Source organism: Gnatocerus cornutus, chromosome 3 (genome assembly GCF_029298725.1).
Source record: "Gnatocerus cornutus isolate USDA-ARS CGAHR chromosome 3, icGnaCorn1.1, whole genome shotgun sequence".
NCBI classification, from domain to species: domain Eukaryota; kingdom Metazoa; phylum Arthropoda; class Insecta; order Coleoptera; family Tenebrionidae; genus Gnatocerus; species Gnatocerus cornutus.
This window is the reverse complement of record NC_142235.1, coordinates 12,547,827-12,569,243: the sequence shown is the minus strand read 5'-3', so window position 1 is coordinate 12,569,243 and position 21,417 is coordinate 12,547,827. Positions and strand designations below refer to the sequence as shown.

At 33.1% G+C, this 21,417-nt stretch overlaps 2 protein-coding genes across 3 annotated transcripts; both read left to right on the top strand.

The window, feature by feature from the left end:
• Window positions 1-1,267: 1,267 nt before the first annotated feature.
• On the top strand, window positions 1,268-2,226 carry LOC148177023 (uncharacterized). The gene is made up of 3 exons (XM_088032407.1): window positions 1,268-1,460; window positions 1,628-2,028; window positions 2,083-2,226. The coding sequence occupies exons 1-2, from the start codon at window positions 1,316-1,318 to the stop codon at window positions 1,972-1,974; spliced, it is 492 nt and encodes a 163-aa protein (XP_087888533.1). The 5' UTR covers window positions 1,268-1,315; the 3' UTR covers window positions 1,975-2,028; window positions 2,083-2,226.
• A 13,922-nt stretch (window positions 2,227-16,148) lies between these two features.
• LOC148177022 (solute carrier family 71 member 1) lies at window positions 16,149-21,344 on the top strand. 2 transcript variants are annotated; one of them, XM_088032598.1, is made up of 5 exons: window positions 16,149-16,336; window positions 16,647-17,113; window positions 18,950-19,652; window positions 20,415-20,511; window positions 20,562-21,344. In XM_088032598.1, the coding sequence occupies exons 1-5, from the start codon at window positions 16,238-16,240 to the stop codon at window positions 20,669-20,671; spliced, it is 1,476 nt and encodes a 491-aa protein (XP_087888724.1). In that variant the 5' UTR covers window positions 16,149-16,237; the 3' UTR covers window positions 20,672-21,344. The 2 variants fall into 2 exon arrangements, with proteins under 2 accessions (XP_087888724.1, XP_087888723.1); XM_088032597.1 differs by lacking the exon at window positions 16,149-16,336 and adding an exon at window positions 16,495-16,599.
• Window positions 21,345-21,417: the final 73 nt, after the last annotated feature.

Sequence of the window (21,417 nt, the reverse complement as noted above, 5' to 3'; positions counted from 1 at the left end):
CGACGAGAAAACGTATCAAATTCTGGTGATAATTCTTTCATTTTGGTGACATTTCCGTCACTTTGAAGGTTGAAGTGATGATAGGTTAGGTATGTCGGGTAAATTCATCAAAAATTACGGCGTCTGGAATGCAAGGAAAGCGATTTCTCTGAACTTCCATAAAGAAAACAGATAATTCTCTTCGCGGAAACGGCTACTAATCAGAAATATATAATTAAAAATCAAAAAATGCGAGAACTGTGTTTCAAGAAATTGTCGAGAGTGGCGCTAGTGTACGCACGCCTCACGTACTCATGGCCTACTTCGCGGGAACAGATCTCGGAAGCTATTGAACAGGCTTGGTATAAGATGGAGTCGGCGATGCCTCAACATAAGGTAGCGACCTCTATAAAAATGTCACACAAGCTTTGCACAAAAGTTTAGACCCAAACCAGCGCTTTAGTGAAGACACAAACCGTTATAGGCATTTTTTACTGGTTTATAAATTTGAATTTTAATAAAAACAATTTTCGTTAAAACATTTTTATTAAGACATGTTCCATACATGTAACAAAAATAGTCAAAGAATAAAAGAAATTGCATACTTTTTTAGAATGCGGATGTTCATTTTTGACGATTGCAGACGCAAAATTAACTTCTTCACTTGGAAAGAACTGACTTTTGACTCTCCTCACTGTAATCGTGTAGTAAATTCTTTCAGAAGTTTAAATTGTGTTTAAATGTCAGCTGATGATAATTCTGGCTGTTGAATTTTCATAGTCCATCTATAACAATTTAAAACTTGAAATACTGCCAATTTGGTGTGAAATGGTAACTTACCAAGTAATTTCTCTGAAGAATTGCAAGTTGGTGCATCTCTGGTGAACTGTTAGAACAGCTAGTCTCTTTATTAGACCCCAGTGTAGATAATTCTACAAATAAATAAATAAATATAACTTTTATAAGCAGAAGATTAATGGAACTCACCAGTTTCGGCTTGGTAATATATCGTCATTGTTGAACCAACTATTTAATAAATCCAAACACGAAGAACAATGTAACTTCAAGCTTTTTCATAAAACTCAACACTACAATTGATTACAATTTAAGAAAACTCAAAGTTCAACGCAACACGTGTTAAACTTTCGGTTGACCAAACATAAACATTGTATTTGTTTCTCTCTTGGAATTACGTGTTTCCTCGTCAATTTAATTCGATTAGGAATCTGTATTTCTTCAGTATCAAAGCTTCACAACTTATGTGACAAAAACACAGAGTCCGCCACCATCGACCAATGCCAACAAGGGCCTATGAAGTGACCGCCCCGTGGTGCGCATGTCGTTTTTCGTTTTTGCGATCAGAGTTCATTTTCATTCATTTTGTTTTCCATTTTCGGTGTCGATAGAAGTCGCAATGTATCAGCATCCATCCGTAAATCAAATGAGGGAAATTGAAGAAGAATATCCCAATTTCTATAACAGTAAGCACTTGACAATGTTTTTTACATGGTTTTTGGTTTACCTCAACAATTTATGTGATTTCTTGCTAGATTTTTTTTTATCTTTGTGCTAATCTTGTTGCTTGTTTTTGTTGCTAATGATCATATTTTTGCTTGCTACGTACCTAACTATGTTGAATTTATTTTAGGAGATCTACCAGCTTTTGCGTATTGCACCGGTGGTAATTGCGAGGACAACGGCGAACACTTAAAACAAGCATTTAGGCGAACCTGCTCGAAATATTTTTGTGTAAGGAGTGTAACAGTTTTTAAAGGAATAAATAAAAGTAATTGCCAAGTACGAGTAACCTATGGAATGAAAAACGACGAGGATTTACCCCTAGAACCAGACCTGAAGCACTTGGTGAGTTTACTGCTGAAACACGCACCATTCAACGCAAGCATTATGGCAGAACAAAGAACATTGGAATTACCCAAAAATATAGTAATCGTTTACGAAATTTATTGCCGGTGCCGACTGAAGTTTTTTGATTAAGCTGCATACCCATCACATATGCAGCCTTTAATAACATAGTTTCCAGATTTACAGGTAAGTAATTATTTCAAATCATAGGTATGCTCAATTAATAATTTGAATTTCTAGGCTTAAAGGGAAACTGCAGTATTATTACTCTTTATATTATTAAGAATATTATTTAATATTAATTAACTACCTAATTACTTCATGTCAGGAATTTAGATGTATTTTTTTTTTGGTCAAAATAAAGCTTTTGCTCCTGGCGATTAAGCATTATTTGTTTCTTCAGTCAAGACATTTTTTGAATGTTTGTCAATATACCCATACTGTTTTTAAATAATTGATTACTAATTGATTAAAATTCTTTGGCTCATCAAGGGCCAGACCCATCTTAACAATTAAAAGAAGAGGTAAAAATGTAGCTGTTCTAATCCATCTTCATTACTTTAATTTCAGTTTTTTTTATCTAATTAATACCCAAACGGTATTGTATCAGAGTTTTCTAGAATAACTCTCTTGTCATAAACAAAACCAAATTCCTTTGTTTCTATTTTATTTAAAAGTTCTTTAGTTTTAATATCTCTGCTAATTCGATTATATTGTGTACTGATTTTTTTGTCTTTGTATTCTAAAATATCGTTTATACTATCGGAATTAATCTTTTCGGACGTTTCATAGTTTAATGTAAATCCTTTAATTTTGCAAACAACTTTACCTGTGTTAGTTTTATAACAATAACTTTTTGGATCTGTTGATACCCAATCAGCAATCCATACGTCCTTACCTAATTCATCGGTCCAATCTCCCAATAGACCACCTGTTTTAACAGTGTTTTTACCATTATCTATATATACAATGCTATCTGTATCATAATATATTACACTTTCTCCTAATATGTCTAACATTTCGTACAATCTTAGTCTAGCATTTGCGGTTGTAAAAGCCGCTATGAATATATTGGTATTGAAATCATTTTCTACATAGCAACCTTTATACTTGTAATCAATTTGTAACATATTTTCGTTTAATTCATTGATATGTATATTATCAAGTCTGTCGTCTAATAAGATCTCATAAAATCTCTTAATATCTGTAACATACTCTGTTGCCCCCATATTTTGTCTTTGACCAAATTTACCCCATAAGGAATTTAAACAGATTTTTGCAACAGCTCTCTTTCCAGGATTATTTTCTATTTTACCCAATTTAATACCTAGATTTTCTTTTACGGCTTTTCTATATTCTTCTTCTGATTCAAAATCATTTCTCCATTCACTTGTCTCTAACTTTATTTTCGTAAATGCTTTTACATATCCTTTAAACAAATAACTCGATTTTTGTTCAAAATGCCAAACTTCATCCATAGTTATTATTTTGTATCCTTTTTCAATTGCTTTTCTTACTTCGTTTGTACACCAGGTTCCTCTGATAATTCTTTGAGATTCCGTATGAGTACACTTATCTTTTTGATTATTTAATTTTGCACACAATCGACATAATGGGAATGTTAGTTTTTCATCGCCAGATTTCCTTTTATTTTTAACAGGTAAAATAGGGTGATACAAACCTCTTGGTGATAAAATTGCACATTTTATTAAACCATACCATTTTGAATTATATGTAGGAGGTTTGAATATTTTAGTAGGATGTCCAACTGGATAATCATCATAACATTGTACTGTTGGATATAAACTACAAATATCTATATATTTCATTTTCTTTCCATTAACTTTTAGTTTTGTAGCATTAGTTCTTCCTCCGAAGAACGCATTTCTAGGATTAAGTTCTTTAATTTCTTTATATTTGCTTTTAGTTTGTTTCATTTCTTCTTTATATTCTTTAGATTTAATCCAATTGCATTCCCACATTTCTATTAAATTATAGCCAGCTTTTTTTATTTGCTCGCTTCTTTCTATTGTTTGTTCATAAAGATCTTCCATAGTTGTTTTATTCTTATTATTAATAAAATCTGAACTATAACATTCTGTACAACCATGCCAAAAACAACCGTGATATTGATAGACTGTATTAGTTTTTTCATCAAAGCCATCAACTTTTGATCCACATATTCTCACTTCACCATCGTTTAATGCATGTTTTATATTTGGATTATGAAAACTATTCAACCAAGAAATTGATTGTTGAGAATATTGATCTTTTTTTAGATTATCAACAACTGCAATTGTATCTTTCTTAATATATTTCGATCTATATATAGCCATACAAACACCTGCAATTGTAATGTATCTAAAAGGATCTATGTTAGCTATTTCTAGAAATTGTTTTCTTAATTCAAGACATCCTCTTCTTAATATATCCACATCAGAATTACAATAATCATAAAGTTCATTTTTAAAATCAAATAAATAATTTTCTTTTCTTTTTTGTTTATGCCATTCTAAAAACTCTTGCCTATCTTTTATTTTCATAGAATTAATACCATAGTATTTTGTATTTGGTATTTTTCCAATATAGTTCTGATTTTCTGTTGTATTGAAAAAATGTGGAAAATAACCTTTTTTAAGTTCGTTTAGGCCGAATGTTTTGGGGAAGTTTTTTAAAGGTCCTTGAACAAAATTACTACTATCAATAATTCTTAAATTAATTGATTTTATTTCCATTAACATTATTTTAGATCCATTATATATGCAGAAAGGTTTAATACCGTTTTCAACGCAATATTTTAGAATAAAGTAAGAATCATAACCTTTGCCATAATGTGCAATAGCTGTGTATCCTTTATGATCTCTAGAAACTAACCATTTACAGAAATCTTTGTTAGTCTCAAAAGAATCAACATTACCGTAAAAATCGTGAGCTATAACTAAATTAGGTACGTGTTTGCCCGTTTCTTGCATCGCCTCATAATCAAAGAATAAATATTTTTGTGTGTTAGAGCATTTAGTTGTATTAAATGAACATCCGCAATTAAGACATTGATAACCGTTTTCGTTCTTCCTTGGTATTTTAACACAATTTTTACATTCTTTACATTGATAAATGTGAGATTTTACTCTTATGTTTGTTTTATCAGGAAAAGTTACGGTACAACCTATTTTACTGCAGTTTCGGCATCCTTTTACTTTCTATTCTTCACCACCGTCTTCGGCTTTGCCTCTGGGCATGCTACGCACTAGTCCACTGTGTGGACGCTGGCCCTGCCAGTCTTTTATTTTTGTTTGACAGATTCCACCTTTTTGCCGCTTCCATTGCATGTAACATTTATGTTTACGTATTTCAACCTCTTTATAACAATTTCTACATTTTTCCCAGCCACATTTGTGTTCTTTACTACCCTCTTCTATCATTTTATTACCGCTTTCAATAATTTTATTACATTTTTGGACCATTTTCGGTTTTGTACAAATTAATCTATTTCCTTCTTCAATCATTTTTTTACCTTCGTCAACCATTTTATCACCTCTTTTGAGTATTTTATTACACTTTATGAAATCTTTCACAAACTTCAGAATGATTTTCTAAACATTCTTGATTAAAACAGTATCTATTGCATTTTTCGCAATATATTCTTTTAGCAGAGTCTTCTTTGTGATTAGATTTGAAACACATTATGCATATTTTATCCTTTGTTTTGCATTTATGTTTATCTTTGTTTTGATATGGTTTATCACATTTTTTACAATAATAAGACTGACCATAGAAAGCTGTCATACTACCAATTGTATCAAAATGATTTCCATTTTTATATAAATATATTTTTATATCTTTTTCAGGCCCCGAATATATTATGGAATTAAAGTATTCCGCTGCTACGACTTTTATTTGAATATTTAATACTTTTTCTATACTTGCAATATCATGTAAGGTAAAATACTCTTCATTATATTCTTCAAGCTGATTACATAGCTCTTGAGCTAAAGTTGATTGTAAATTTCTCCCCATTCTTATATATTTTAATTCATTATCATTATATTCTTTGCCTAGTATAATGTTTGTATGATAAGTTAATCCAACAATAACAGCTCTTGGACAACATAATCTATCTTTATTTTTAATTTGTGTTATACTTTTCTTTGTTCGTGAGTCTTCTGTTATATTTAACAATCTTTTAGCGTTAGTAGCACCTCTAGGCATATTAACAACTTCTACATGAAATGTACAACCGTATATATCTAAATCTTGATTTGAAGTTAAGATACTTTGAATTTTGTTTAATAAATTATCAATTTCAGAAGTTCTTGATAACCCTGTGGAAATAGGGGACCAAAGATCATTGTGATTAACTACTATGTTTAATAAATCTCCTTCTTTGAAATTTGTTTTCTCTTTTACTATTTCAATCACTTCATTTAAACCCTCTCTAATGACAGTAATTTTTTTCATAATTATGTCTGAAAGATCAAACTCGGATCCTCGCCTGTCTTTCAATAATATAACTTTATAGTAAACTTTATGTTTCTTCCATTTTTTGCTGTATTCAGCTTTTGTTTCTATTATTTTAATTTTAGGTTTTTTTGAAAACTCTATAAAATAACTATCTTCGAATGCAAAAGATTGCTCACCAATTTTTTGTAATAATTCTGCCTTTTTCATTTTTGAGTAACCTTTAATATTTCTTTCTTTAGCAATTTTTCTTAGTTCTTTTAACGTTTGATACAGAATTGTCTTCGGTTCTTCTTTCAATAATTCTTTTAAACTAGGCGATTTGATTTCGTTGAAAAGAATGTTTATATTATCATTGTTTACATTATCTGAAATTTGATTCAATAGATCTATTTTTTTACTATTTCTCTTTATGTTTAAGTTTAGTTTGCTAGCAATTGATTTTAATTTTTTAATACTAATCCTGCTTAGTTTGTTATGCCAATCTCCAGCATTGAGTTCTTCTTTTAAAATTAATTTTACAAGATCTGATTTAGTTTTTGAGTTATATTTTGAGTAGTTCTTTAAACCTTGCCTTCTTGCAATGGTTTTTAATTTTTTCAAATTTAGTTTATTTAGTACAATTTCATTATCTGATGTTGGTGTTAAAAAATATTTATTCATCAATGACGATTCATTGTGAGACTTCGCTGAACTCTGCAAAGCTTCGTGGGCGTCCCTAAAAGGGACTACTGCTCCGCTGGCCAAAGGTGAACTCGAGGACGGGATATCTTTATTCATTTGTTCAATTATCTCACCCACTTTTTTTAAATCCCCTTTAGTAAATTTTACAATTTCCTCAAGACTCATTTTAAGAAGTTGATCTTTCTGTATCGAAGAGGTATTAATAGAAGAAACAAATTATGTGGGTGTTGCTACGTTAATTTCAAATCTGATTGAATTTTCAGGAGATGTATCTGATACTTCAGCATCACAATTATGTTGGTATCCAGACACAGCAGATTCAGCAGATACATCTCAATATAAATATGATGAGCAAAATAAATCTGAAAAATTTAAAGATTTAGATGTCGATATAAAAACTATTGTTTCAAAAATCACAAATAATTCTGCATTCAATAAAGGATATTTAGAGAGATGGTTATTAACAAAAGATGAAAAAACTATTACAAAATTTATTCCTTTATCTAAAATTTTCCGATTTGTACGAGACTATAACAAAGTTTTGAATGGAAAAGTTCGCATTGAATTACGTAAAAATCGAGTGAAAAATATATTACATGCTAAAGTTGATGGAAATTATGATTATGAAATATCTGATATTAGTTTGTGGATCCCAATAGCAAAACCCTCACTAGAAACTGAAAAAATATTATCTTCATTATTAGTTAGCAATTCTAACTTTCTTTGTGGATGGAATGCGCTGAACTGTTAAGTAATTTGTGGTCTTCTGGAAGTGGAAACTGGCGCGTTGTAAATAATCAAAATAAAATATCTAGAGTTTTTATAGTTTTTTCTAGAGCTGACCGAAATGATAATTTTACCAAGACAATGATGATTTTTGATAATATGAATTTAGAAAGAATAAATATTAAAATCAATGGTACGCAACATCCCTTATGAATATCTGGTGAATAATAAGGATTTACAACGTTTGTATGCCGCATTCCTTTCATGTAATTATAAAAAAGATTTGGACGAAGGTACGTGTGTTAGCTATAAAGATTTTTGTAACCGATATTTAGTTGTTGCTTTTGATGTAACAAAAGAAAATGATGAAAATTTGTTTAGTAAAACAAAATCGTCTGAACTAGAAGTTAATTGGACATTAAAAGATTATCAAAATATTAATTACAATATATATGCTGTAGTTGAATCTCAAAGAATTGCAAATATGAATATCATAGATGAAAAGATTTACTTGGAAATGAAGTAGCCTGCCTCACGCTTCGCTTAGTTTTTAATTAAATAAATGACTGATTATAAAGTATATTTATTACCTAATCAAATAAAAAAACTCCAAAGTTGCAAAGATAAAAGAATAGATTGTAATATAAGATTTGATTTAACAGAAAGAGCTAATAAAACAATTAAATTGAGAGAAAAACAGATTGATGAAATTAAAAAATGTAAAAAAGACAAGAAGAAATACTGTGATATCAAATTTTCTCCAACACAGATAGGTGGATTTTTGCCAGCTTTAATTCCTGCAGCAATAGCTGTAGCCAAAGCATTGAGATTAGGTGCAGCCGCATATGCAGGTACTAAATTAGCACAAAAAACCTTCGGAGATGGTTTAAAAAAGAATAAAAAAAAAACGAAGACTGGCAGGGCCAGCCCAGAGGCAAAGCCGAAGAAGCCGGAGACATATGGACGAGGAATAAAATTGATAGGAAATACGGCTTAAGTAATATAGAAATATCTGATATTATGAAAAATGAGAAAAATCATGAAGCTACGCGAAATTTTCGAGGTGTTTTTGCGATTGACATGTTACCAAAAAAAATTAGAAAAGATGAATCAGGTATAATTAATTTTCAACCCTCTAATTGTTACGGCTCACACTGGGTATGTTATGTAAACAAACCATATTTAAAAATATTTTATATTTTGACAGTTTTGGTATTTCTCCACCAGAAAAAATTAAAACATATTTATTAAGTAGTGGAAAAAATATTGCGTGGAACAGCACACAATTGCAAATGAATTCTTCTGTTTTATGTGGCCATTACTGTATATACGTAATAATTAATGTAAACAGAGGCAAATATTTTTATGATATATTATATTCTTTTAAACAGATACCATGTAGCTTCAATGAGAAAAAATTCGTGGACATAGTCCACTCATGAGTGTCCCTTCGGGACTATTCAATGAAATGCTATTTCAATATTCGGCTATGTCTTCATGATGAATCTTTGATTCAGAATATTTGTATGTTATAAATGGAAAAATATCTACAAAAACGCTTGTATGTATACAGAAAAAGTTACATATATTTTTATAAAATTGGAATCGGATTATCTATTAGTAAATTATTATTTAGTGCATCGGGATTATCTTCGTTAGCCCTTCCTCCACTAGTTTGTTTATCTCTTGGTGCAGGGGTTATAGAAATATTAGATAAAAGATTAAAAATATCAGAAAGAATTGAAGAATATAAGTTGATTTATAAATTTTATAGACAGTTATTGCATTTATATAAGGCTGATGAAATAAATGAAAAAGAAATAAGTATACGTGAAGAGGAATTTGTCAGTAATTTTAATTATTTCCCCAGAGAGAAATACCTAGAAAAAGTTCACTTAAACGGTGATTAATGGTGCGTAGCATGCCCAGAGCCGTAGGCGATGATTTTTTTTTGTAATAAATGGCTGGCAAGACCCGTCCCAGAGTCAACGACTATGGCGTAACCATAAGAATTGAATTATTTGATTTAAAGGTTAATAAGAAGTATGATGTTATTGATGTAAGTAAATCAGATGATGTTGGTCCAGCTAATGGATTATTCTTTATTTTAAAAGGAGACAACCCTCCTAACTTCAAGTTATATTTATCCGTTGTTGACTTATTTTCAGAGTCATCAAAAATTAGTAAGTTATATGAGTTATATGACACTGTTTCATATTTTCTTGATAAAAAACAAAGAGTGTCTCTACAAAGAGATAATATGACCTTCAAGTCTAAAGATTATGAAGATTGTTTTTGTAATATAATTATTTCTGAAGATATTTAAATTTACTCTAATAAATGAAATATATTATTTTTTTCTTATTTCTCACTACTGTAAAAAGTTCAGATGAAGTTAATATTACAAGTTATTTAGAGCAATTTGGGTATTTAGCGTCAGCGCCTGAAGCAGACTCAGATCTGCGATTATTGAATAATGAAACAGAAACGTCTTTGACCAGCGGAGCCCTAGCACATATAAATGAAGCATTAATAAGGTTTCAAGAATTCTATAATTTACCAACTGATGGAACATTAAATCAAGAAACACTTGCTTTGATCAGTAAGCCTAGATGTGGCGTCAAAGATAATCCAACAGCTTATAGAGTTTATTATCAAAAATGGAATAAAACAAGTCTTAAATGGTATTTTCCGTTAGCATCAAACGAAATGAAAGAATTAGCACAAAAAGCTTTTGATCAATGGGAATCTGTTTCAAATTTAAAGTTTAATTATAATAGTGTTAAACCAGATATAGTCATTTCTTTTGCTAAAACACCATTTCAACACTATAATAATGCTCGCTGTCAAAAAGGAATATGTAACAATAAATTTGATGGAAAAGGAAATATATTAGCACACGGTTTCTTTCCAAATAATGATGAATGTCGAGGAATTCATTTTGATAAATCAGAAAACTGGTATTTTGGTGAACTATGTGATACACCAGATGGACAATCAAATTTTTTTACTGTATTATTACATGAGATTGGACATACATTAGGTATTGAACATACTGGAGATATTTTTGAATTATCACAAGATGATGTGTGAGCAATTCAATATTTGTATGGAAGACCTGAACGATTAAAATATGAATTAATACCAACAACAACAGTTAAACCTACTGTAGGGCAAAGCGTCCCTGAAGGTCAGCCTAGAGGTATATTCAGTAATTTATGTGATTTTAATAAAGAAATTGATACATTCTTAATTGCAAATCATCATATGTATATTTTTTATAAGAAATATGTTTGGTTAGTCAATTTAAAAGACATGACTTATGATAAAGAACCAAAATTAATTAAAGATTATTTATATTTTTTACCAAATGATTTTCAAGAAATTTCACATATTTATCAAAGACCTTCAAGCGATGTTTTAATGGTTGTTAAAAATTTATATTATTTAATTGATTTTCCAAGTTTTAATGTTAAAAGTGGATATAACGGTCAATCTATTGAAAATTTAGGAATACCAAAAGGAAAAAGAATTGATGCAATATTTAGAACTTATTCTGGAAAAACATATATATTTTATGATAAAGTCTTGTACATTGAGTTTGATGAGTGTTTGTTTAGATCAAAGAAAAATGGCCTTATTTCAGAATTATTTGCTGGAATACCTCCAAATATAAGCAGAGCATTCAGATATAGAAATTTATATTTCTTTAAAGATAAAATGTATTATGAATTTGATGATATTTCAAATACACTAGTTAAATCTGATAAATTTGACTTGACAGTTTTTGGATTTAAATGTGGTCTTATCGATCAAATAATAAAACTAATTAATCGTCTGTGATCTATCACATATTTTTAACATCTTCATTTCTTTTTATTGCTCTCTTATTATCGTCAAATTCTACGACTCCGCAGGTCTAAAAGTCATGAACTTCTCTTATAAAATCTTCTGATCATTTTTGGTACTTTAATACCCTTTCCCAATCAACTTTATAAAAGAATTCAAGAATAAAGCCTTCCGATAATTTTGGGTGCTTTGATACCTTTTTCCAATCTATTTTATCTTCAAATTGTTTGTTTTTCAATAATTCGAGCTGCCCCAATTATTATAAAAAAATATTTAATCTTAGAATCAAAATATAAATTGAAAAAAAAACTTGTCTAAAAGCCTTGTAAATCAACATTTTTTTAACCGTCTTGAAAACTGGTGTAAATTCTATTGAATTTTATGGGGGGTGATCTATCACTCCCCATTGTTTGCTGAAGTGACTCCATCATAGAAAAACTGAGCAAAAAAGGCAAATTTTAACTTTTTAAGTAGAGAGTTACAATAGGGGTAAAGTGCTTAAAAAACAAAGTATTTCGAAGGGCTTGTGGCCCAATACATTTTTGTTGTGAAGCAGCCCAACAGAAAAAACAGGGTTAAATGACGAATTTTAAGTATTTTTAAATGATAACTTTTCTTGACCAAAACCATATTCACGTTTGATAAAACAGGATATATTTCTTAAAATTCGCTTCGCTCATGAGGACTTTGTCCGAATTTTGACTTATTTAAAAAAGGGTACGTTTGGAAAAACCGAGCAAATTCTTTAAAAAATGTTAATTTTAAAATATATCTTAAAAACGGGAGTCTTCACGATTTTTCTGCTTTTCTGTTAACCCTTGAAAATCGGGGTATTTTCCTTAAAAAGTAGCTGTGTTCTCAAGGGGCCATCTTAGTAGTCAAATTGATTGAATTTATCATTACTGGTGTTTAAATAAATCAATTTTGGTTAATTTTTGTCTAAAACTTTCCCCAGACAATTTAAAATTAAATTGTCTATTGATGTGGTTGAGCCGTATCTTTAAGGCTATGTCCTACCTCGGCCGAAGTGCATAGGAACTAGCGCAAAACGCCATTACTTTTTACGGCCGCAAATTAAGAGTTGGAGTTTTGATTTTTTTTGTACGTGTAGACAATATCGAAATGTACACGGGAAACTCTGTGATTTTCAAAAATTCTTTATAGATTTATTTAAAAAAAATAAAAACTGAAAAAACGCCATGTCGTTTTACGGGCACAGTTTTAGGAATTTTGGCTTGAACTACGACTTGATAGATAGAGAATTGTATTCTACACCCGGGAAACTCCTTGATTTTTTTCAATTATGAATAGTTATTTTAGAAAAAAATAAAATGTAATGTAAAAATGGTCCCCAATTTTCTAAAAGTCGGCAACCAACACTTCAAAATACAAATGATTTACAACCCCTCACAGCAGGGGTCTCTAATCCTAATGACGGTTCGAGGACTACGGCTCGACCGAGTCGGGATTGACCATTGGAACCCCAACCAGATACCTACCCAACCAGATACCTACTCACTACCGAGAGCTGAAGATCATGAATCCCATAACATTTTAATTTCATTCTTATCAAGATTATTATTACTAAATTTTCTTGCCAGGCTAAAGCTCGTCCAATTACCAACGAACGAAAATTCTAATTATCAAATAAAATACACTCAATTAAAAAAATAATAAATTTGCAACTCTATTCACTGACTGCATAAACGTTTTGTACAAAATGGAGTTTTGAAATGATAAAATTTGAATTTCATTTAATTGGCCACTTTTCTTACAAAAGTACTCCGCACAATTTTCGTGATTGCCAAAAATGTGTTGTGGGCCATTCAAAATATCTTTCTTCAAATTAGCTATCTTCTCTTGTAGTGGACAATCTTCATTTTTTCTAAATTTAAGTGCGCAAACCACAGAGGTTCAAAACTTCAAAAAATTTCGTAAATTTGTGACCGTCCGCGGTGTTTTGGCAATTTCCCTAATCTTATTGCAATAATTACGCAAAATATGATTCCGACATTAAATTTTTTCTATAAAATATGCCGGACCATACAGCTTCCGTATTCTATTTTTTTTTAAACACTGCTGTCGCTATCGCCAATTATTCTTTTACATATATCTTAAATTGTGCTGCTTTAACGACTTTTCAAACCCTTCTAAAATTATGGCAGCTTCCATTATTCAACTTCTTACCCTTCTTATAAAGATAAACAAAGCTCCCCTCCTTTTTTTTAAATTACCTAGTTAACTTCTTCGGATTGGCATATTTCTAAGAAGTAAAATTCTGGTTTGCTAATGTTATTTGCAATCAGTGTTTACAAATATTTAATACTTTTAAAATAAAAATTTCTGAAAGAAAATATCTTATCTTTCGTATAATTGAGATGCACTCTTGTTTTGAGACGTCAAATTTTGAGTTATCTATTGGATCTCAAAATCTATCCTTTGGATTTCAAAAATATGTACCTAAATAGTAATTCAGTAATCGCTATGCTTTTTCCAAATGTTAGCTTTGATCTTTATTGATTTATCAACTATAAATTCCAACTCAAATACAGGTGTCCCTGAACTCGCGCCCCTGAGAGAAAGGGCTTATGGAGGCAACAATTCTGAACCAAAATTTTGAAACCATAATTTTTTAACTCAAAAAATAACCGAGATAAGACAAAAAATCTGTAGCCAATCCCGAAGCTGAACAGAATTTGAATCATCCATTGGTCAGTTAAACATTAGACTCTCGTTGCCTAGGAAATTGGGATGGCCATTTACTCCACTTCTCGAATAAGCTTTCGGTATTGGTTGTTAACTTTTTATCAGTTCTTGAATACTATTAAACTTGGTCAATTTTTGTTTTGAAATTTACCATCTGTATTGCTGTCGGCACCCTCCCTTGCTCTCTGGGGCGCGAGTTCTGGGACACTCTGTATAAGATACATTTCAATTTTCGAGATGCAAAAATAGTAAGGTAGTAAGGCTAAGTATTTTTTTTGATCCAAGATTTTTATTGTTTGTTAGTTTGTTGCAAATTAATCTCATATTTTCCAAAGCGATGAAAATAAAAAATAAGTAAATAAATTAATAAATAAATAAATAAAAAAATAAATAACAACACATATATGTACTTACAAGTGGCACACTAATCTTGAAAGGAGGTAATTGGGTGGTCCCCCAGAATACAAAAAAAAATGTTGAAAAAATTGCAGATTCTCTATTTTTGCAGGAGGACCAAAAGAAAATTAGGAAAATGGCAACATTGCTGCACTGTTCCTCCAATAATTTAAATTTCTAGTATTCAAAGCCATAGTAACCTCGGTGTTGTATTGTTGGCGTTAGTCGGTCAGGTCGGTTCATGGACGAGTAATATAACTATGGTTTCATGTGAACGATGTCACACTGATAGAGATTGTTGATTACAAAATTTTATAAACAGTTTTCTGCCATTTCTAACAAGATTTTTTCGATTTTTCTTTTGCACCATGCCTTTGCGTAAAATGTCCTTTAAGTAAAAATTTTTTCTGAACCTAAAATTACTGCCCAGAAATCGTTAATTTTGGCATTAAACTTTTCCTCTTTAATCCATAAAAAAGACATGATTTTTTTTAACATTTTTCTGGTGATCTATGGCATTGTTCGATGATACAGTATCACAGTGGTGCGCGACTTTCCGGACACCTGTATGTATCGAGAGATCAAATAAAAACTCACCCTCAGTTGGGTTTGTTTCTTTTGATTCTGTCATGTGAAGTGTCACATTTTAAAGACAATTTAATATTATACTTGGAAGGATGGATTAGCTTTCTTGCTTTTAGGACTCTACCTGAAAACTGGTAATGAATATGGTTTCTTCGCAAACCTCACTCTAATTTCTCTACCTATCAAAGCACATTTACACATATTTGAAAACTAATTTTGTTTTCGAAAATAGTTTACATGAAATATTTTATTTTATTTGGAAGTGCTGAAAACACACATGCGCCAGATTTTTAAATTTGTTGCAATGGATTTTATTAATAACAGCGTAAACATTGAAGCAAAAGAAATAACAAGATGGGAAAACATCTTTATTTTATTCATTTCAATTTATTATCATTAATGATAATTTTCCAATACATTCAATTAATTTCGAGGGACATCGTATTTAGAAATAAGAAAAATCTATGAAACAAACTCCGAACCAAGGCAAATTCATCTGCCTGGTTTATTGCTGTACTGCCGTAGAAAATATGCTAATTTTACAGACGATTTTCACCCTTATGGATGATTGGCATGTGTCAAATGGTTTGTATGTTGGGTTGCATATTTTTCAAAACACGAATTTTAGTTGAGGGGTAGAACAGCCTTAATATCATGGAAATAAATTGTTTAATCAGTACATTGAATCAAATTTGGTTGCATAAATTTCAAGAAAGACTATTTCCAACATGGCGCCCTTGTTAAAACATCCCCACCACCACCTTTTCATCCTCTAGTAATATTAGTCTCAACTCTCTGGTCGTCAGTGATTCCCCACGAAATCCCCTCTCGATTGCTTATTTTGGTGTTTTTGGGGATTTTCCGCGCGTGGTTGGTAATAAACGTCAGTAACAAAGGTTATGGCGGCTGTGGTGTAACGTCAGTGAGTCGATAACTAATTCGCGATAATGTTAGTTTTAAAGTGTTACTAAGACTCTTGAAAAGACTGTCGATGACAGAGGAGGAAGAAATGAAGGCAAAGTCTTCGAAAAGAATGGCGGGCATCATAATGATGTCTCGTAAATCGATCGCCAAGGATGGAGTTGTCACTGTGAGTATAATCAAATGTGACAGTTGTTGAAAATCGAACAAAAGCAACGAAATCATGGAAAAGACCGCATCAAGGTCAAATCTCATCACCTGAAGATGATAAACTCATTGAAAGGGGCTCATGCTCCCTCCACAAAACTGATAAGACTTCTTATCAGTGATTACAGCGAATTCGTGATGTGCATGTTGGTTTTTTACTATTTAGTCAAAAAGTACATTTTTAATTTCCGTAGATTTCGTCGCTTTTACTTGAAATACCCTCCCGTAAGCCCCCTTGGAGTGTAATCTCATAACCTCACTTTGTGTTTCAGACGTCGGGTATAGGCATGCCCAGCCTCTATCATGCCCTGGTCGTCATCTTCCTGGAGTTCTTCGCGTGGGGGCTGCTCACAATGCCTGTCATATCAGTATTAAACACTACGTTCCCAGACCACACGTTTCTAATGAACGGTCTAATTATGGGGATCAAAGGCATTTTGAGCTTCCTCAGTGCCCCCTTAGTCGGGGCTCTATCCGACGTATGTGGCAGGAAACTGTTTCTCCTCATAACAGTGTTCTTCACGTGTTTGCCCATCCCTTTGATGACCATCAACACGTTCTGGTTCTTCGCCATGGTCAGCATTTCTGGAGTCTTCGCCGTCACGTTCAGCGTTGTCTTCGCGTACGTGGCCGACGTGACCGACCAGAAAGACAGGTCGTTAGCGTATGGGTTGGTCAGTGCTACGTTTGCGGCCAGTATGGTCATTTCGCCGGCGTTGGGGGCCTATTTGATGGAGAGGTGCGTATCAAGGACATCCTGTTTTGTCAGACCTTGGTTTGTTATCATATTCATTATCGCGCGGAGAATTTCGGACACTTGATGAATCATGTCAATACACGGTACTGGAATTTGTGCAGTAAGCTGCGTTCTCATCAGATAAATTAGCAAATCATTGATACATCGATTCAGGAAATCAAATCTGTTCTGTCGCTGAATTTGTTATCAGCGATTTCTTGTCTTATTTCTTGTCTTATTGGTTTACCCAGTGATCATATTTTGTTGAATGTAAATTTGCAATAAATGTCAAAGGGGAGCTCCGCAAGGTTTCGTTTTGGGACCCACACTTAATTAAAACACGTGAAAGTCGTGGAATTGGATTCGGTGGTAAAACTAATACTGTAGTTCGTTTTTTCAGACAATTTTGGCCTGAAAACATGGGTCGCACTTGTGGGTTTGAATAATTTCCAACGTATGGTACTAGTGCTGGTACTATTCTTGGTCTGTGTTAAATGGTTGCAAATTCAAAGTGTGATACATGAAATCAAGTTCTTTTTATCTAATTAAGCGAATTCAGGTGGTTTCAGTCGAATTCACTTAGAGAATTTCGAACTTTAGGGCTTAACTCGTAATTTAAACAAGTGAAAATGGTGAAATTAATGTCATAGTTTTATTTGTGGGTTAATTTTAGTTTGAAAACATGTATCGCACTTGTGGGTTTGAATAGTTTCCAGCGTGTAGTTCTAGTGCTGGTACTATTCTAGCTCTATGTAAAAGTCTTCTAGGCCCAAAGTGTGATGCGTATAAACAAACTTATTTTTTCTAATTAAGCGATTTACGGTGGTTTCGTTCAAATTTACTCATTACATTTCAAGTTTAAAGGCTTAATACCTAATTAAAACAAGTGAAAATTGTAGAAACACTCTGGTGGAAAACTAATATCATAGTTTCTTTTCTCGGTTAATTTTAACCTGAAATCATGTGTCACACTTGGGATATAAAATAACTTTTAGACTATCACCCACAGTGGAACCATTGATCACTAAAATCTGTGGAACGCAATAGTTCGATTCATCAAACCAAGCTAAAATTAACCGTTCCAGCAATCTACTGTAGTTTCAATTGGATTCGATTAGAATTTAAAGTGTTTTCATGTTATGGGTAAACGAATATAGCTCGCTTCGCTCGCCCAAATGATTTCATCAAGCTGATGTAGCTCTTAAAACGCCGAAAGTTATTTTTTGAGTTGCTCCAACATGGTCTTCTTTACTTAAATTGAATTATTTTTATCATTAGGGCCATATTGGATCCGCCATTTTGTTTTCAAATTTGTTCATATTGCATTTCAAACATGTGCATTTTTTGTCATCGTTATTTTATCAACATTTCCAGGTTGAACCAATTTAAAGTAAATTTATAGTTTTAAAGATATCAGTCATAAAATTATATAGTCTACTTGATATTTTCCTGGAAATAATAATTTCAAAGTTATTTTTTTATCAGACTGAATTTAATTTTTGCACAAAACGTAATCGTAAAGCTTACTCGTGACCCACTTGATATGGATCAATCTCAGACAATCGTGATTTTCCAAAATTCAGGTGTCACAATTTGTTATCAGTAGCCCGACGCAATCATAAATTATTCGTGCTTATCGCGGCTATTTGCATTTCAAACACAAAGTAAATGTTTTGTTGGCCTAGTTTTTATTTACTTGCTAAAAATAATAATAATAATACTCATAATGAATGTGTAAATTACTTTTTCATGGTTATTTTAATAGTTTTTTGTGTTTTGTTGTTTGCTTGTTTTTATTTGAAATACATGTGGTACTATATCGTACTTTTTGCCCTTCAGATGGTCTGTTTCCCTCGTGGTGGCCCTCGCCACGGCCGTGGCGATCCTCGACGTCTTCTTCATCCTCGTCGCGGTCCCCGAAAGCCTCCCCGAGAAGGTGCGTGTCTCCCCCATCAGCTGGGAGCAAGCCGACCCCTTCTCATCCCTCCGTAACGTCGGCCAAGACCCCACCATCCTCCTCCTCTGCATCACTGTATTCCTCTCCTACCTCCCAGAAGCCGGCCAATACAGTTGCATCTTCGTTTACCTGAAACTCGTGATGGGCTGGAGTGCCCCCATGGTGGCCGTCTTCGTCGGCCTTGTTGGCCTTCTCGCTGTCCTCACACAACTCTGTCTTGGCGCTCTAATGAAGAACTTGGGCTGCAAACACACCATTATGTTGGGGCTCCTCTTCGAAATGCTCCAGTTGCTTTGGTACGGTTTTGGTACCACCACGTGGATGATGTGGGCGGCTGGAATGCTGGCGTCGATGAGTTCGATCACGTATCCGGCGATTTCGGCGTTCGTGTCGATTGTTAGTACCCCCGATCGGCAAGGGGTGGTACAAGGGATGGTGACGGGGATGAGGGGGCTGTGTAACGGGTTGGGGCCGGCGATGTTCGGGCTGATTTTTTATGTTTTCCACGTGGACCTCAACGAGGGAGAGAACCAGGACGGAGGCACGCATTCGACGCCCGTGCACGACGCGGATAGCTACTCACAGGTGAGGATACCTAAGCCGGAGAGGGATTTCAACACCATAATTGTCTTCGTCAGACGATTTTAGCGTGAAATGATGTGTCGCACCAGTGGGATTAAATGATTTTCAGATAATGGTTCTAGTGGTACTGATGGTACCATGATGTGCAAAATTGTAACTGATTCGAAGTGCGATACATCAAATCAAGCTAAATTTGTCTTATTAAGCGAATTATGGCGGTTGCGTGTCAATTAATGCACGATTTTACGAGTTACATGTAATTAAAATAAGTGGAATTGATGTTTTTGCGTAACCAACATCGAAGTTGTTTTAGTTAGTCAATTTTAGTCTGAAATCATATATCGCACGTGGGGGTCTAGACAACTTTTTGTAACTGTAGTACCCACGGTACTGGTATACTGGGTACTGGGTGTGGTAATACTCACCATAGGCCCCAAGTGTGATACATGAAAACACGCTAGAATCGACCAACTAAGCGAATGGTGTCGTCCATATTTCGGTTTTTGTTGTTTTGTAGGTGGTGCCCAGGCCGTTTGTTATTTTGCGTAACCAACATCGAAGTTCCTTTTATCAGTCAATTTTAGTCTGAAATCATGTATCACACGTGGGGTCTAGCCAATTTTTGATAACTGTAGTACCCACGGTGGTACTATACTCGGTGTGTTAAAACTCACCGTAGACCCAAAGTGTGACCCATGAAATCAAGCTAGAATTGACCAAGTAAGCGATTGGTGTCGTCCATTTTCTGATTATGTACTCTTGCAGTTGGTGCCGGGGCCGCCCTTCGTCTTCGGCGCATTTCTAGTCATATGCGCGCTCGTCGTAGCTTCGTTCATCCCTACAAAGTCAAGTGCTGAAACGGGTAAGTTTTATTTTTCACCCCTCGTTTTGTTTGACATTGTTTATCTTCAGGTATCCCGTTGGACACCCACTACGAAATGGAACGGGGCCAGAAAGTGGCTGGTACTCTCAGCCCGTTAATTCCGAGCCGGAACAGCATCGATAACGCAGCAATATTATAAGTAATAAAGTAAGCCGCCGCCAGATGATGCTACAATTCCTTACTTTTCTAAAATCGACGATCGAAGATCTATTTTGTTAGAAAACTTGTAAATATGAATGAAAGGGCGTGGTCTGGGGATTTTAGAAAAGTGACTTGTTGATTGTTGTTTACAGCCTTAGGGCGTTTTTTTACTACTTTTTAGGAAGTACGCTTTACTATTTATTTTTTATTGTTTACGGCCGGATATTGCCATTCTAAGTGTTTTTTGCACCATCTCTATCTTTTTCACACGACTTTTTCCTTTCGATGTACAAATGAGACAACGTAGCTGTTGAGAAAAAATTTTTAGTTCTTCGAATAAGGAATACAAGCAGCTGATTGGTTAGTGCACTAGTTTCTTCTTCAACAACTATATGGGGTGTTCAGAACTAAATTTTGTCACGAAAAAAAAGTATTGTTTCATTGTGATATTTTACTGTACTTATTGAATGCTTTTTTTTTCGATAGAACATCTCATGCGGGTTTAGATCAAAAGCTGTTAGATAAATTATACTGTAAATGTGAATATTTATGAAACGAGCGATATGCTTGCGACATGGTTGACAAAGACGTTTCAAAATGAAAGTATTTTAGCTATTAGGAATAAATCTAAAGTGTAAAAAATATATAAAAAATAAATAATTGTTTCTGTAGGTCCGTCTATTACCCCGGTGTACCCTAGCGTGCACTACCGGTATGGCCCACTTACCCCACTTTACCCTATCA

Excerpts from the sequence above, each read along its gene's own strand:
- LOC148177023 (XM_088032407.1), top strand. The coding sequence starts at position 1,316 with ATGTCGTTTTTCGTTTTTGCGATCAGAGTTCATTTTCATTCATTTTGT. Across the intron at positions 1,461-1,627 it reads ATATCCCAATTTCTATAACA|GAGATCTACCAGCTTTTGCG; the intron begins GTAAGCACTTGA and ends AATTTATTTTAG.
- LOC148177022 (XM_088032598.1), top strand. The coding sequence starts at position 16,238 with ATGACAGAGGAGGAAGAAATGAAGGCAAAGTCTTCGAAAAGAATGGCG. Across the intron at positions 16,337-16,646 it reads CCAAGGATGGAGTTGTCACT|ACGTCGGGTATAGGCATGCC; the intron begins GTGAGTATAATC and ends TTTGTGTTTCAG. Across the intron at positions 17,114-18,949 it reads GGGGCCTATTTGATGGAGAG|ATGGTCTGTTTCCCTCGTGG; the intron begins GTGCGTATCAAG and ends TTTGCCCTTCAG.